The sequence below is a fragment of the Eubalaena glacialis genome, chromosome 2, assembly GCF_028564815.1.
Source record: "Eubalaena glacialis isolate mEubGla1 chromosome 2, mEubGla1.1.hap2.+ XY, whole genome shotgun sequence".
NCBI classification, from domain to species: Eukaryota; Metazoa; Chordata; class Mammalia; order Artiodactyla; family Balaenidae; genus Eubalaena; species Eubalaena glacialis.
The window spans coordinates 179,845,806-179,862,772 of NC_083717.1; the positions used below are offsets into that span (position 1 = coordinate 179,845,806).

The window sequence follows — 16,967 nt, forward strand, 5'->3', positions numbered from 1 at the left end:
CAACAACTTTATTTGTAATACCAAAAATTGGGGGGACAAATTGTGGTATACCCCTTCAATGGAATACTCTTTGAAATTAGGAGCAAACCTTTGATATACACAGCACATAAACAAATCTCAAACACTTTATGCTGAGTAAAAGAAACCATTCATAAAAGGGTACAAAGTGTATGATGCCACTTTTATAATGTTTTGGAACAAAGAAAACTTATCAACAGTAATAGAAATCAGATTGATGGTTGCCTGGGATCGGGGTGGGGATGAGGGGAAATGACTGCACAGGTATACAAGAGAACTTTCTGTAGTGATGGAAATGTTCAATATCTTGGTTGTATCCACTTATCAAGACTCATTGAACTGTAAACTTAAAATGGGAACATTTTATTGTATGTAAGTTATACCTCAATAAAGTTAATTTTAAAAAATATGTAGGGACCTAAACTGGAAATCACTGAGACTTGATTTTAATTTTAAAATTTTCTCTGTAATCTGATTTACTCTAATATTTAGCTTCTTGTCTCCAATAGTAATACAAAACTTCATGTCAGTTTAGCCTACATTAAATCACTACAAATTCCAAAATTGTAGAATTAGTTCAATAGTTTTAAACTTTCATTATAAAAAATTCCAGAATTTACTTTATCCACATGAATAATTGATTTGCTTCTAGGAGGTACACTAATGATTAGATATAAATTATACTGCATGAAAAATATGCTCACCTATACTTAAATATATTTGTACTTTAACAAAAGAAATGCTTCTAACCACACAAAATATTAGAGGATGATCCAATTCTATAAACTAGATAGGTGTTCCTTTTCTTCCAGGCACGAGGAGATAAAAGTATTCATTAGTTATTTTAGTTTGTCACCAGTGCCACAAGAGAAGACAGACCATGAAAGGCACAATGAAATGAAACACAGGAAAATTGCTACAATTTTACCTTTGGACCCACTCACAGCATTGGCTATATAGGGTTTTCTTCCTCCTTCCAGTCACCTGGGAAAATGATCACAGAGAGTTATAAGGGTCACGAGACTAAAAGTCAGACCGAAGAGAATTAAAAAATGCAGATAACCCAATTAATCTGCTAATATTTATTACTGTAGAAATAGCTTTAGAGGTACTTTATTAATGGGGCATTTTTCAAATCATCCCACTCCTTATATCTATAATTCAAAAGCATCATCTTAAAAAGGAAAAGAAAAAATACTTTTTAGAGTGTAAGCATAACATGTGGAAGTGGTTTTCAAAAAGCAGAATTTCCAAATTTCACAATTTGTATGGAAACACAAAGACCCCGAATAGCCAAAGCAGTCTTGAGAAAGAAAAACAGAGATGGAAGAATCAGGTGCCCCGACTTCAGACTATACTACAAAGCTACAGTAATCAAGACAGTATGGTACTGGCACAAAAACAGAAATATAGATCAATGGAACAGGATAGAAAGCCCAGAGATAAACCCACACACATATGGTCACCTTATCTTTGATAAAGGAGGCAAGAATATACAATGGAGAAAAGACAGCCTCTTCAATAAGTGGTGCTGGGAAAACTGGACAGCTACACGTAAATGAAAGAAATTAGAACACTCCCTAACACCATACACAAAAATAAACTCAAAATGGATTAAAGGCCTAAATGGAAGGCCAAGACACTATCAAACTCTTAGAGGAAAACATAGGCAGAACACTCTATGACGTACATCACAGCAAGATCCTTTTTGACCCACCTCCTAGAGAAATGGAAATAAAAACAAAAATAAACAAATGGGACCTAATGAAACTTCAAAGCTTTTGCACAGCAACCGAAACCATAAACAAGATGAAAAGACAACCCTCAGAATGGGAGAAAGTATTTGCAAATGAAGCAACTGACAAAGGATTAATCTCCAAAATTTACAAGTAGCTCATGCAGCTCAATATCAAAAAAACAAACAACTCAATTCAAAAATGGGCAGAAGACCTAAATAGACATTTCTCCAAAGAACATATACAGATTGCCAACAAACACATGAAAGAATGCTCAACATCATTAATCATTAGAGAAATGCAAATCAAAACTACATTGAGATATCATCTCACACCAGTCAGAATGGCCATCATCAAAAAATCTAGAAACAATAAATGCTGGAGAGGGTGTGGAGAAAAGGGAACCCTCTTGCACTGTTGGTGGGAATGTAAATTGGTGCAGCCACTATGGAGAACAGTATGGAGGTTCCTTAAAAAACTAAAAATGGAACTACCATACGACCCAGCAATCCCACTACTGGGCATATACCCTGTGAAAACCATAATTCAAAAAGAGTCATGTACCACAATGTTCACTGCAGCTCTATTTACAATAGCCAGGACATGGAAGCCACCTAAGTGTCCATCGACAGATGAATGGATAAAGATGTGGCACATATATACAATGGAATATTACTCAGCCATAAAAAGGAACAAAATTGAGTTATTTGTAGTGAGGTGGATGGACCTAGAGTCTGTCATACAGAGTGAAGTAAGTCAGAAAGAGAAAAACAAATACCGTATGCTAACACATATATATGGAATCTAAAAAAAAAAAAAAAGGTCATGAAGAACCTAGGGGCAAGACGGGAATAAAGACGCAGACCTACTAGAGAATGGACTTGAGGATACGGGGAGGGGGAAGGGTAAGCTGGGACAAAGTGAGAGAGTGGCGTGGACATATATACATTACCAAACGTAAAATAGATAGCTAGTGGGAAGCAGCCGCATAGCACAGGGAGATCAGCTCGGTGCTTTGTGACCACCTAGAGGGGTGGGATAGGGAGGGTGGGAAGGAGGGAGACGCAAGAGGGAAGAGATATGGGGATATATGTATATGTATAACTGATTCACTTTGTTATAAAGCAGAAACTAACACACCATTGTAAAGCAATTATACTCCAATAAAGATGTTAAAAAAAATTTTTTTTTAAATAAAAATAAAATAAAGGTAATACGAACAACAACAACAAAAAAAGCAGTATTTCCAGTGTTCTTCAGCTTCCTGTTACGGCAGCATTACCCACGACGAGGACACCAGCTCACTAGATACACAGTCAGCATGAATAGATACATCACAGTGATGATCAAGTCCTTCCCATCCGCATGATCACGTGCAAATAAGATGACGAGAGCTACCTCAGCATTAACACAAGGCTTCGAGGTCTGAACACCTAAACCACTCTGCAGGATGGGACCAACGTACCTAGTGTCCTATTTACGGGACGTATCAGGTCATATTAAAGATTCATCTGTTTCCCCTTGGAATTCTAAAAAAAAATCTTCAAGATGATCAAGCAAAAATATATTTTTCTCCTCATTTACTCTTCATTACTTGTAGCTTCCAAAAGGCTCCTATATTGATCCATCAAAACCAGAAATGGCTCTGAATCAAAATCAAAAAGAAAGAAAATCCAGAGAGTGTTCTATGGCACTCTGTGAATATTAGTGTATGGCTTCCACACGAAAGTTGTCAAACTGTGCAAATTCAAAGGAGTGAGTTCCAATTGCGGCCCAGCCATTCTTCGGGAAGTTCACAGAGATGTTTTTCCAGAGAGGCTTGCCATTCAGCGTACCAGAAGAGAAACCACCCTGGAGTGGGGAGAAACACATCCCTTAAAGACACGTGAAACTCATCCTCTGAAGTCTGTTTCTTAATGGATGGCCCACCTACTTAGTGCAACAAATATCCTTCTCACTTAAGATTTACCACAGCAAAACGATTCCACAAGTTTGAGCAAAAGTTTGAAATACAGAAAAACTTTTCTCAAAGGAAATTCTTAACTATTTATATAAACAGTTTCCAAGGTACAAGAATACCTCAATATTTCCTTGTACTCCACCAAAATGCTGTAAAACCTGCAGAAATGTAACACTTTTCATAACATTATGATAAAATTTTAGATAAAAGTTCACTAAAATAAAAAAAAATTTGTCATTTACACATAGTGGCATGTACGTGCATTGTATTGACAGCTTACAGCCACCAGCTCTTCAGACAGGACTGCTGGGGTCAAAATGTTTTGTTTATTTATTTATTTTAAAGGCTTTTCTTTTTTATTTATTTATTTATTCATTCATTCATTCATTCATTCATTTGGTTGCACCAGGTGTTAGTTGCGGCTCGCCTGCTCCTTAGTTGCAGCTCGCCAGCTCCTTAGTTGTGGCATGCGAACTCTTAGTTGCGGCATGCATGTGGGATCTAGTTCCCTGAGCAGGGATCGAAGCCAGGCCCCCTGCACTGGGAGCGCAGAGTCTTAACCACTGCGCCACCAGGGAAGTCCCTCAAAATGTTTATTTAAGGTCTTCATTAAGGAGCCTCAGCCCAGCTGGGAGAGGAGTAATTAACCTTCGTTATATTGTTTTATCCTCATGTACAGAATACCACTTCAAAGTTGTATCAAGAGCCTACCCTTGAGTTAGAAAAACAGTAACCATCAGTTAAACTGATGACTGGGGAGAGGCGGGGGGTTGAGTGGATGGAAGAAGAGAAATATCCACAGGAACAACTTACTAGTCACTGACAGAGAAGGATAAAAATAATGTCCTCCTCAGACAGCTGCCATTTCTACTTAGCTAAGTGCCTGGCACACAGCTCTTACTATCATTATTATAGCATGCTTATGAGCATATATCCACAGCACACTCATTCCAGCTACATTTAAAACTAGCTAATTTCAAAGGGTGAAGAGCGAAAGATCCAAAGCACTAGGCCAAGAATCAAAATAAAATCTGCTCTTAAGTCATAAAATTATAATGGAAGGGGCCTTCATTTACTTCTTTTATTTTATGGATGGAGACACGGTGACTTAATGAGACTAAAAATCAAAGTCACAGATTTACCAGCAACGCTAGGACTTGAATTTGAGTTGCCCAACTCCACATTCAGAGCCACATACATTTCTGTTATTACACACCTGCACAGCTACCTTCAGCTCTAGAAGTGCTTATTGAACATCTTCTCCCACTTAGGGGATAGTGAATATTAACACTGAGCCAAGGAGCTTATGTACACAAATTATATTAAGCACTAAAGCTCATCCTCCCCCCGCCCCTCGCCCCCCAGGTGTCAGCCAGCCTAGCCTCTGGCAGCTCGTCACACAAGGCCAGTCACAGCAGTGCCCTGTGTGCAGACCGCTCTTCCCACCACTCAGCTCTCGGCTCAAACATCACCCACTTCAAGAGGCCTTGCCTGACCTCTCTATCTAGAGAATCTGGCAGGGAAGCTACTTTATCTCATTATCTCATTTTTCCTTCATAATTTTGTTTATTTGTTTATTTAGAGCAGGAGTGAGCCAACCATAGCCCACAGGCCAGCCACCTATTTTTATAAATTAAATGTTATTGGAACACAGCCACCCCCATTCATCTACCTATAGTCTACGGCTCCTTTCTCACTACAAAAGCAGAGCTGAACAACTGCAACATAGACCATAGGGCTCACAAGGCCTAAAATATTGACTCTTTGGCTCTTTAAAGAAAAAAAAAAGTTTAATAATCCCTGTCCTAGAAGAATACAGGCTCTGAGAGAGCTGGAACCTTGTCTGTCTTGTTCACTGCTGTATCCCCAGTACTTAGAACAGTGCATGTAACAGACGCTTAATAAAAATGTGTCGAATGAAAAATAAAAAACATCTAACTCTAGAACAACCTACAGAGCTTACCTTTATTTTACAGATAAGGAAACAGAGGTTCAAAAACGTGAAATAACTATCTGGAAGTCTCAGCATATATCAGTAAGGAAATACGAATGCTGACCTGTCTGGTTCCTAACACACCTACTCCTAAGAATATTAACTTGACTCATTAAAGTGCTCACCACATATTGGGTACTGTACCAAACTTTCATATATATATATTTATATATGATACCACTCAACCTGCATAAGGGTGTGTCTTCATGAGATTATGATGGTAAAACAGAAGTGGAGCAACATAAAATATCTGCAAGTGACTATTAATAGACTTCAAAGTTTATCGTTCTAACCCCCACGCAACAGCACTAAGATAAAGCATCTGATGTGTGCTGAGAAGAATTCAAAAATGGCCAATTTCAAAATCATAAAATCCTCATATTAGCAGTAATTTGGAAAATGAACATCATAAAAGATGTTGTTTTGTTTTGTTTTTCATTTATGCAACAAATATTTATATGCCAAATGTTGCTTAAATCACTGGGAATTTAGGATGAACAAGAAAAACAAGGTCCCTGCTCTTACACAGCTTACATTCTAGTAGAAGGAGACACACAAACACACACGATACCTAAGAGCTAAGCGATAAGTGGCATGTGAAGAATTAAAACAGGTTGATGTGATGATGGGTGCCTCAGAGACCGCTCTGGCTTATGTGCACAGAGTTGAGATGCAAGGGAGAAGCAGAATGCCCAGAGTCGGTGGAACAAGAAATAATGGGGTAGGGGGTGGAGCAGGTGTAAGTCACCAATATCCCCGTCCATCCCAGTAGCAAGACTGGAGCTAATTTCTAAAAGTAGTAAATCACTTTATATAAAAGACATACCAGAAGAAAACAGCTGAAATAGTTCAAAGTGGCTGTGTCAGAGGAGCAGAACACAGAATGGGGTGAGGCGGCAGGGACAGCAGTGAGGAAGGAGGCAGGTGTTCTCGATAAGCCCTTTTTTTTAAACATGTATGCAAAATATCTAATAAAATTAAGGAAATTTACCCTTTTAAATCCTATTCAAAATTTCAAAAAATTCATAAAATTACTAAAAATAAGCCTAACAAGTAAGGTGGAAGAACTACAAAAATAAAACTGAAGGACATAGTGGGAGATCTTAATAAATGGTAAGATACAGCATGTTCTTGTTACCATGTTCTTGAATGAGGAAACACACTATTCTTTTTTTTTAGAAAAAAAGTCTTTACTGAATTTGTTACAGTATTGCTTCTATCTTATGTTTTGCCCTTTTGGCCACAAGGCATGTGGGATCCCAGCTCCCCAGACAGGGATCGAACCCATACCCCCAACATTGGAAGGCGAAGTCTTAACCACTGGACCGCCAGGGAAGTCCCTGGAAACACATTATTCTAAAAGAATATATTATTTTTGCCCAAATTGATGTATAAATTCAGTGTAATACTAGCAGCATTTTTCATGGAATTGAAAAGATGTTTTAAAAATTCAAATAGAAGAGTAAATATACTATTGAAATAGCAAAGGTAATTTTTAAAAAGAAATAATGAGGAACTTGCCTCACCGGATATCCACTCATTCATTCTACAAGGGCTCTTGCTCTGACTGTGTGTGCACCAGGCACTTTTCTAGGTGCCAGAGAGCCAGCAGTGAATAAAACAGACGCCTGTCATTAAAGGAGCTTGGTTTTAGTGAACGGAGCAGGACAAACACACAGCGATCAACAGAACATGTTAAGATGTCAGGAGGTTAACAAGAGCTTCAGAGAAAAATTAAGGAAGGGAAGAGGGGCAGAGAGTGAGACAGGGTGCTATCTTATATAAGGTGGTCAGGAAGGAACTCTGAAGGAAGTAAGGGAGTAAACCATGTAATCAAAGATTTTAGGAAGTAAACACAATTTAAGGTGTGATATTGGATAATAACAAACAAAGCAATTAAACAGAAAAAAAGCTCAGAAATAAGCCTATGTACACATGATGATTTGTTACGTCGAAAACATGGCTTTTAAATCATGGGCAAAAGGACAGTCTATGTAATAAATATGATGGCTATCCACTCGTTTTTAAAAAATTATGTTGGGCTCTTCTTATGATCCACAAATACATTCCAGATGGACTAAAGACTTAAACATTAAAAAAAATCCTAAACTTTGTTTGGTTTTGGGGAAAAAATGGTCCTGACCTTGAGAAAGGGGAAGGCCTTCTTAAATAAAACATAAAAGCAATGAAAAAAAGTGAAATATATGACAGTAGCAAAATTTAAAACTTCTATTCACGAAACATACCATAAGCAAATTGAAGTACATGTGACAGAATAGAAGCAAATATTTGTGACATATATAACAGACAACGAGTTACTACCTAGAATATATAATGAATTCATACAAATCCATCAGAAAAAGACAACACAATAGGAAAATGAGGAAAGAGTGTGAATGGGTAACTTCAGAGAAGAAAAAACACAAATAGCCAATAAACATAGTAAGATGTGCAACCTCCCTAATTATCAAGGAAATAAAAATCACGTCTATTAATTTGAAAAAAATCTTTAAAATCAGTAATATCAAATATTATTATAACTGCTATAAAAATTGATATAGTTTGGCTAGCAATAGGGGCAGGATCTGTTAAAATTTAAAATCCAATTCCAAGACCTAATATCTGCCTAAACAAATAACAGCACATGTGTACCCCCAAGAGGCACATAAAAGATGCCTCCCCTCTATCTGCAGGTAAGCCAGCCCTTACTGCCTCAGTTCACTGCAAAAGGGAAGAACTAGGAACAAGGTTATGCCCATCAAGTGTGGTTATAGTTATATAAACTGTGTTACACCCAAACTGGATTTTCAGTACATATTGTTACTGCCAGAAAAATTAGTACTGTCACTTTTGGTGGTTGAGTAAGAGAAGAGAACAAGTTCAAAAAGTTATTTGAATTCCATTTTTTATCTCTATTGTAACCTAAACAAAATTATGACAGGACTGTCTTGGCAGAGAGCAGTATATTATACAGAAGAATTTCTCTACACAGCATCCCTTGGAAGCATGTCAATCAATAACTCATGATCAACCAATAATTTTGACAAATATTTTTAGATTTCCATGATACTACAGTCAATCTGGTATCATCTCTGACAAAGAGTCATGGAAACTAACTTCTAAAAAAGTGTGCTTATAGCTGAAAACCAAATCATTCTTAACCATCAAAAAATAAATGTATGTGACTTTGCTTATACCTATAAGCTCCAATAATAGTCTTGGTTTAAGAAAACTTGAAAAAAAATAGTTCAATTATTGACTCTGCCAATTACTCCTGAGTTTAAAAAACAAAAACAAAATTAAAAAAAAAAAAAATACTGGGGGTGATAAAGTCAGCTGCTGATGGTTCTCGGGTGGGTTTACCCAGACACACGCTATCATCCCAGGGACTGGTGGTTTGCTGGTAACACGACAGATTCTCTGCCTATTTTCCACTATTTACCATACTTTCCCCCTTTGATAACCGAAAACGTTAGAAAAGCACAAGAAAAGAATATTTTTACCTCAGGCATTCTGATCAGCAATACTTACATTAATAGTTAAAGTGAGTGTAGACCATTTTTTTGCTGTAACGTCAGCATGTCCTGAAGTATATATGATCCATCCAGCTGTAACACAAAGAGATTATCCCAGTTGATGTATTTTTAAAGTCTAAATCACAGAATCCCGAAACTCAGTGGGGGTTCTTAGGTGCATTTGTATGTAGTAAAGTCAGCCTTAATAAAGGCTAATAAAATTCCATACCTACAATTGACTTAAAACAAAACATCCTTCATTCAGGCATCCATCCAGCATGCAGAGAGATCCTACTCTGAGCCATATGTGAGCTCACAAGAGAAAGAGCAAAATAAACTTACAAACCAAGCATGGTGCAATGACGCATTAGCGTGTATAGTTCAGGTCTGCATGTACACCTGGTTGGATTGAATATGGAGGATAAGGAGGAAGAGTCAAAACCTACCATAAGATTTCCAGCTAGTGTACCTGGCTACGTGGTAATAGCATTCGCTGAGAATTAGAGAGAAAATAATAAGCTAATTTTTGAATGTATTACATTTGAATGCCTGAGAGAAAGCCAGGATGAGATGTCCAATGGGCAGTTTAAGACACAGAGCAGTGGGGACTGAAGTCAGAGATTTAAATCCCTAGTTCCAATTCTGCCACTACCTCATTTTGGGACCTTGGGTAAAGCAATTAACCTCTCTGGCACTCTCTTTTGGATTGGAAAATGCAAGGTACCTTCCAGATCAGTCATGCTATGATTATGCAATTCCTATTCTAATGTCTTCATTACCCACTCCCTCTTTAATTTTTATTTTATTATTGGAGCCCTTTTCACCTTAGGAAGAGGCAAAGGGGAACAAACTATGGGAGAGAAGATTTTCTATTAATGCAGGACAAAAGTCAAGAGACTATGAATCAAGAAGAGTCACCACCAATAAGGTCTAGTTTCAACAGAGCGGTGTGTACCCAAACCAAAGTGAAGTGGATGGAATTCAACTTGAACGGATTCTAAGCACCTATTCTGGATAAAATACTATTCTACATAAGACAAGGACTGTTAAGATGAATGAGAAAAGTCCAGCTGTTTTCAAGTTATTGACTAAATTAGGAAATAGGAATTCTCCATCTTAAGCAAATCAATCCCTCCTTTTGTATTTCCATAAGCGCACCAGCAACATTCTTATAGTCCTGCTTTTATTTATAGTGTTTCCTGAGTATTCTCTCCCTACTACTACCACCACACCCCAATCTCTGGTAATCCTACTCTGACAGCCTAGCTCAACTCTACAATACCCGAAAAGCTTTGCACAATTTTCTCTTTCACTGAGCTGCCTCTGTCTGTACTAATTAACACTATAATTTTGAATCGTTTGGCGTTTGCTTACACGTGTTGAATCTCTTCTCAGTTAGATGTTCGAACGCGATGAGGTATAAAGCTCCTTCATTACTCCCATAAGTAACAAACAGATATAGCAACATATCACATAGTAACCATGTGCTATAGAAGAAGCCACTTACCTAGATCACCTGTAACTCTGTAGGTTCCATTTGCAAATATCCAGAAGAAAACTCCCCGGGCACTTCTAATCAAAATACCACCTTTATTCACTCTTCCAGCAATGAACACACCTCCCTTCTCAGGGGTCTCTATGTACACATCACACTTTACAGTCAAATTGGACCTGCAGAATCAAAGTGTTAGTGCTTTTAATTATGTCATTTCAAATGTAGCACAAATGGCTCATTTCACAGTCACATGCTTCCAAACTTCTAATCAAGGTATGTGATTTGCTAAGTCCACACTTATAGCAGGGATGGGCTTCATTGATGATGGTTTTTTTAAGTTTTACATGACTGAAGTCAAGTCATTTCATTGTCTCTTTTAATGACTTACTCTTGGAAAATAATATTTACTGTTTTCAAGCTTCTTAAGAATATATTTCCTATCTTTCTATAATAAAATAACTTCTCATTCTTAGAATATAAGAAGCAGCCATTTTTTCTAGGAATACGTAAAAGATAAGTTTCCACATAATTCTGAACAAAAAGGCTTATGACATTTCCATCAGCAAAGAGAAGCAGTGGAGACTATGAGGAGCCTCTGGGAGAACAAAAGCTGCTTTGAGGCTAATTTTTACATTTAACCCTAACAAGACACAGTCAACTCTATGTTGAGTCTACAGTAGGGCTTTTCAGACTGGAGCAGTAATGAAATCATCCTGGAGGGCTTATTCAGTTCAGTCTGGGGCCCCACCCCTCAGGGTCCGATTCAGTAGGTCTAGGGTGGGCCCCTTGATGTGCAAGTCTAACAAACTGCCAGGTGATGCTGATGCTTCTGGCCCAGGAATCTCACTCAGAGGACCGTCTTCCCCTACAGAGTACCTAGGTCTGTGCAGAGGCAGTAAAACCCCGGTTTTGGTATCACTGACAGGAGATCAAAGGACGAGAAAGGTTCAGCCAGCCAGGAACTACCAGAGCTTTAACAATGAGATCTCCTCCGGGCTTCCTTTTACAAATGCTACTGGATTCCTTCTGCAATGATACAACCACCCCAATCTAATACGACCTCTGAAAATAATTCCCCTCCCACTCAAATTCTAAGTACAAATGGAAAAGAATTAGAAAGCTTGCACACAGTCAAGTAATAAAGCAAGCAATTTATCTAAAATAAAACTAAGAATGCCAAGAAATATATTTTGGAAATGGGGAGAAATTGGATCCAGAATTATGTGACTTTTACATTTCTCAGAGTTTCCTGTCAGTGAATTTTGCACAGTGAAATTTTACTTTGTAAAGGAAAACATAAAAAAGAAGCACCTACAGCAGGTACACAACAATCAGGAAAATCTACATTTAATCATTTAATCAAAGCTGGGCTACTTTACGGGAAAATCAAATGCTAAGTAACTAAAGCCCAGTCTCTCTTGTATGTCCTCCCACAGCAGAGGGAGTTTTTCTCTCTGTAGATTATCACCAGCATGAAACCACCAAGGATCAGCCTTGTTCCTTACATCCCCTACCTCCCTGCTGGCTCATCAGAAGTTTGAAAGTGCTACAGATCCTGTCAGCACCAAAAACTTATTCTATTTAGAGTCAGAGTGAGAGAAGATCAAATGCTTTCCTTTTTTACATCACAGTCCAGAATAAGTGATTCTTGCATCACAACTTACAGGCAATTTTACAGATAATGAACAAAATAGAATAAAAGTTTGGTTTAGTCTTCCACAGCCATAATCTCTTGGAAGTGCTGAGAGAACAAAAACCAGCCAACATAATGAAGCAAATTTGATCAAAAGGATGCAGAATTCAGGTCTGTACAGCGAAAGATAATTTTGTGATTGTCCTCAGATCCCAACCAAAGCTTACTAACAAGATGGAAGTCTTTAACAGCTTTGGTAAAGTCTACCATTTATAGTCAAATTACTGTGCTGATACTTAACTAAATCTAAATATGAGAGAAGGTCTGTCGTAAACACAGTTCTAAGAACTGATGGCACCGTGCTCACATAGAGCCGATTTACTAGAATAGCACTATGGATAAACTCCACTAACTTACTGACTTTCCCTTTCCTACTCTCAGGAAGAAGACAATGATGAAAACAAGGCTGTGAGGAATAGTCCAAGAGCATGGGCTACAGCACCAAACAGACCTGGCCTCTTGCCCTGGTTCTGGAATTTAACAGTATGGGATCTTGAACAAATCTTACCCCGAAGCCTCAGTTTCCCAGTCTATAAGGTAAAGAGGATGCTACCTTTGCCAAAAGGTAGCTACGGGATCTCATACCAGTGTTTAGTGTTACCCAGTTTTCATTCCCTCCTTTCCCTGCAATAAATGGGCATCACAGCCAGAGAACAGAAATGAACATGGGATGTGTGTACATCTCTAAACAGATCTGGCTCCCTTGAATCCAGGATAGGATAATGGGAAATAACACAAAATAAATAGGATGAGACCAAATTTTAAAAGATCTTGGAAGTCAGGCATAGAAGTGCAGATCTGGTTTGGTAGCAGGAAAGAGTCACTGCATATTCTTGAGCAGTGAAAGAACATGATGAAAGTACGGCTTAAGAAAGACGAAAACAGTCCTTTCTTGACATGCATAATTGCCATTTCCTGGTTCTTTTTCTTTCAGAATATGTCACTCTTTCCTTCTCTCCCCACTTTCCCCCATCCTCCTCTTCTCCACCTCCTTACGCACTGCAATAGTAAAGATTGAGTATTGCTATTTAAATACTGCAAAACCTTCAAAGTTATGAAGAGTTTTGTTTAATCTGTAGATGGTGCTCTACATCATCTCTCTACTACTACAATGAAAGAGTCTCTCAGTTTTTCTGGAGTCCCAGCCAGAAACAATAGATTTGGGGTTCAGAGAGAGCCCTATGTAGTGTTCATGAGTGTGGGGGATATAGGCTGTCACAGAAACTTAAAGGTTTTCTATGGTGGCTGGCTTCCAGACCGGTGATCAAAATAACAGGGTCCATCCCTTAGACATTTAAACGCAGCCACCTGTCTTACTGTAAGACCATTAGTAACAAATGAGGAAATCACAAACCCCGCTGACATGACCAGAATGTCCAGATAAAGTGTCTGGTACAGAGATGCTGGGATAAACAGTATTTCTGTTGTATAAAAAGATAAGCCATTGAAGTTATTCTAAATTAGGCAAGAATTCTTTACTCTACCCCCAATAACTCTCCAAGGAGCTGTAAGGGTTCTAGAAACTCTGGATAGGAGTTTCTTAAGACTTAATATCTGAGCTTGGGACTAGAATTGGGGTTTATAACAGGGAGTAAGGCAATACAGAAAGGATAGAGACTTTCTGCAGCATTCTACAGATAAACAATTCAAAGCTCTTTTCCAAATTATCTTCCCTTTCCTGCCCAATTTCCAAGCTACAGATATGGCTATTTGGTGACTTGACATTAATAGTTACTATCACTAAGCCTGAAATGCTTGTGTTTTATGTTTCACAGTAGCATTATACTAGTTAAAAGAAAAAATAGAAAAGAAACACCTAAAACAGTTATAATTAGTCAGTACATTGGAATTCCATAACTGACTTCTCAGTTTTGCTTTGGCCATTATATTTTGAGTGAAGAATAAATACATCTTCTCTCTTTATCAAATGCCTAAATAAAAGAGTGGAATTCTCTAGCCAACTAAAAGCTGATTTGCTTTTTACTGTTGCCATCTACTGTCACCTGGTAAATAGATTTTCCACAAAAGCTAAAACAATGTAATTCAAGTATGAATCCAGCAGGTGGCAACACCATTTCAACAAATCAACTGTCCAGCAAAAACAAAAACTTAAGAACAACGTGCAAATCACAAAGCATGCTTATAAATAAATTTTAAATTATAACTGGGTCCAAAAGTCCTCAATTTTTATATTAAAATCAATCTGATCCTGCAACAATTACTATTAAATCGGGGCAAATCTGAGGGAAGGACACTTAGGCAATAAAACAATTGGCTGGTTTATGGCCACCACGATATTCAACAATTATAACACACCTATTAGGTTCTTGGACAGGAGAACTGTTGAAAAGTCCTGGCTTCAGAATGTACCTGACAACCTTACAAGGTTACTTCAGCCAGATCTACATAAGGATGTCAATTTTACATACCATTTGTAATCTCCTATAATACTGATGGTGTTGAATGCATCAGCAGCCCAAGTAATGGGCCTTTGATTGAGAACCTGGCGCAGTGTGAAGCGATGCTCTCCAGGGTCTTCAATATTCATAAAGTATTCAAATACACCAGTCTGATCAGCAAAATTCGGAGCTTCACTAAAAAATGGGTAATCTGTTCAGAAGACAATAAATTCTTTGTTTAGTATCAAATCTTACAGAATCTCTCCTCTCTGATATTTTCTGGTACATTTTGATATACTTTTGAAAAGTTTTAAATAAGTAAATGATACTTATAAACAGTCAAAGTTTAGGGTTTAGGTTACTAAAGAGCTATTGACTTTTATATCATCTTTATTAAATATCAATGGGATCAGTTTGACCTACAGACCTTACATACTTAATCCATGCAACTGCTTAAGAGGAAAGATCATGCGTTCTGGAATAAGTAGACCTGGGTTCGGATTCTAGCTCAGTCGGTTCCCCAGGCAAGTTGCTTAACGGCCCTGACAAGTTTTCAGCTTCTCAAAGGTACAAAAGCAGTATGCATTCAGTAGAAACTGTACCTCAACTTCTGAATTTTGATCAGGATGCCCTCCTGTGATGCCGGGCAGTGGCAGCGAGCTGCAGTGAGCCACACCCCCATCAGCCATGCAATCACGAGGGTGAACAACAGATACACTCAAAACCATTCTGTACCCATACAGCTACTTTGCTTTTCACTTTCAGTACAGTCTTCAATAAACAACATGACATATGCCACACCTTATTAGGCTTGGTGTTAGATGATTCTGCCCAACTGTAGGCTCACTAAGTGTTCTGAGCACAGGTAAGGTAGGCTAGACTGAGTTCTGAGGTTTGGTATTTTTGACTTATGATATTTTCAACTTATGATGGGTTTATCAGGACCTAACCCCACCGTAAGTTGAGTAAGGCCTGTATAACTTTCATTCCAACGATAACCTCTACATTTTTTCCAGCACTGAAAATTACAGGACCCTCAAGTTGCGATTTATTTTGAAGTAACACAAAAATTAGTTCCCGTTTACCACGTAGAGATTTAGGGCTAAATTAATGTAGTTCTCACAACCACTCCATCAGGCACCGGTTTGACAGGTAGAAATCTACCCACTACTGCTGAAAGTGGAAACCAAGTTAAGTTTTAGCACAAAAACGTACCGACATTGAAGTCATCCTTATAGACGCAGGGAAAGGGCTGGGACCTCGGAGGCAGCGGGTAACTGCCTTTGCTGCCCGTGCTGAGCGTGGTGAGCGTGAGCAGCCCGTCCTCCTGCAGGTCCAGCGTGAAGCTGCCGCCGCTGTCTAGGAGCTGAGAAAGAAGCGATGCTGCGTTCAAGCCAAGGGCTTTGGCTCATCTCATTCGGGTCAAACAGCTTTTTAAAAAATAAGCTGAAGATAGGCCAAACTCATTTCTTTTAGAATTTCCTAACTACTTGTGAAGGACACACTCAATATCAAGGCCCTTGGAATCTTTTTTCTTAAGTTATTTATAAGACTTTATACAATTAAACATTCTAGAAAGGATATTAGAAGAATTTCTTTTCACAGAAGGAAGAAGGACTAGATGATCCCCAAATCTATTTCCATTACTCTGTCTTTTCCATTAGACTGTACTATCCTTAAAGCCTGTGTATAATTCAATACATGTAACTAAGAGATCTGCTTATTTATTTTTTAGGACTTTGCTAAGGTAGAAAAATCCATAAAATCTTATTGTTGACTCAGCTGTTAAACACAGAAAACGTTTACTATATAAAAAAAGTCCTACTCATTACATGTTCAATACGTATTTCAATTAACAAATTACATTTATGTCACATTTATGACCTTGGCATATAAAGCCATAATCTCTTCATCTATAAAATGAGGGGAAGAAAACATATTTCATAGGGCTATTGTGAGGATTAAATGAGAAAATGTTTATAAAGTTCTAAGCTCAGTGAGTGACCTACGAGAAACCTTCCCTACATCATAGGTGTCCTATGGTAAAAGCAGGCCTCTGAACACACTGAAGTCCTTTGCATAATTGACACAGGCACTAAACATTATGTCCACTTTATGATATCTGAGTAGCTCTTTTTTTCTACTTTATATTAGAGGT

General features: G+C 38.0%; 1 protein-coding gene across 6 annotated transcripts in view; it reads right to left on the reverse strand.

The window, feature by feature from the left end:
- Window positions 1–683: 683 nt before the first annotated feature.
- The window catches only part of GALC (galactosylceramidase), a 60,893-nt gene continuing 44,609 nt past the window's right edge, over window positions 684–16,967 (reverse strand). For 5 of the 6 annotated variants that reach the window (XM_061182780.1, XM_061182781.1, XM_061182778.1 and 2 more), the window contains 5 exons: window positions 16,025–16,175; window positions 14,840–15,020; window positions 10,730–10,893; window positions 9,239–9,315; window positions 2,574–3,605 (listed from right to left, as the gene is read on the reverse strand). In XM_061182780.1, coding sequence (XP_061038763.1) covers window positions 3,459–3,605; window positions 9,239–9,315; window positions 10,730–10,893; window positions 14,840–15,020; window positions 16,025–16,175 — 720 coding nt within the window. In that variant the 3' untranslated portion in view covers window positions 2,574–3,458. Of the gene's footprint in view, window positions 1,003–2,573; window positions 3,606–9,238; window positions 9,316–10,729; window positions 10,894–14,839; window positions 15,021–16,024; window positions 16,176–16,967 lie in introns of those variants that run through there. The other variant, XR_009699575.1, reaches the window with a different exon arrangement.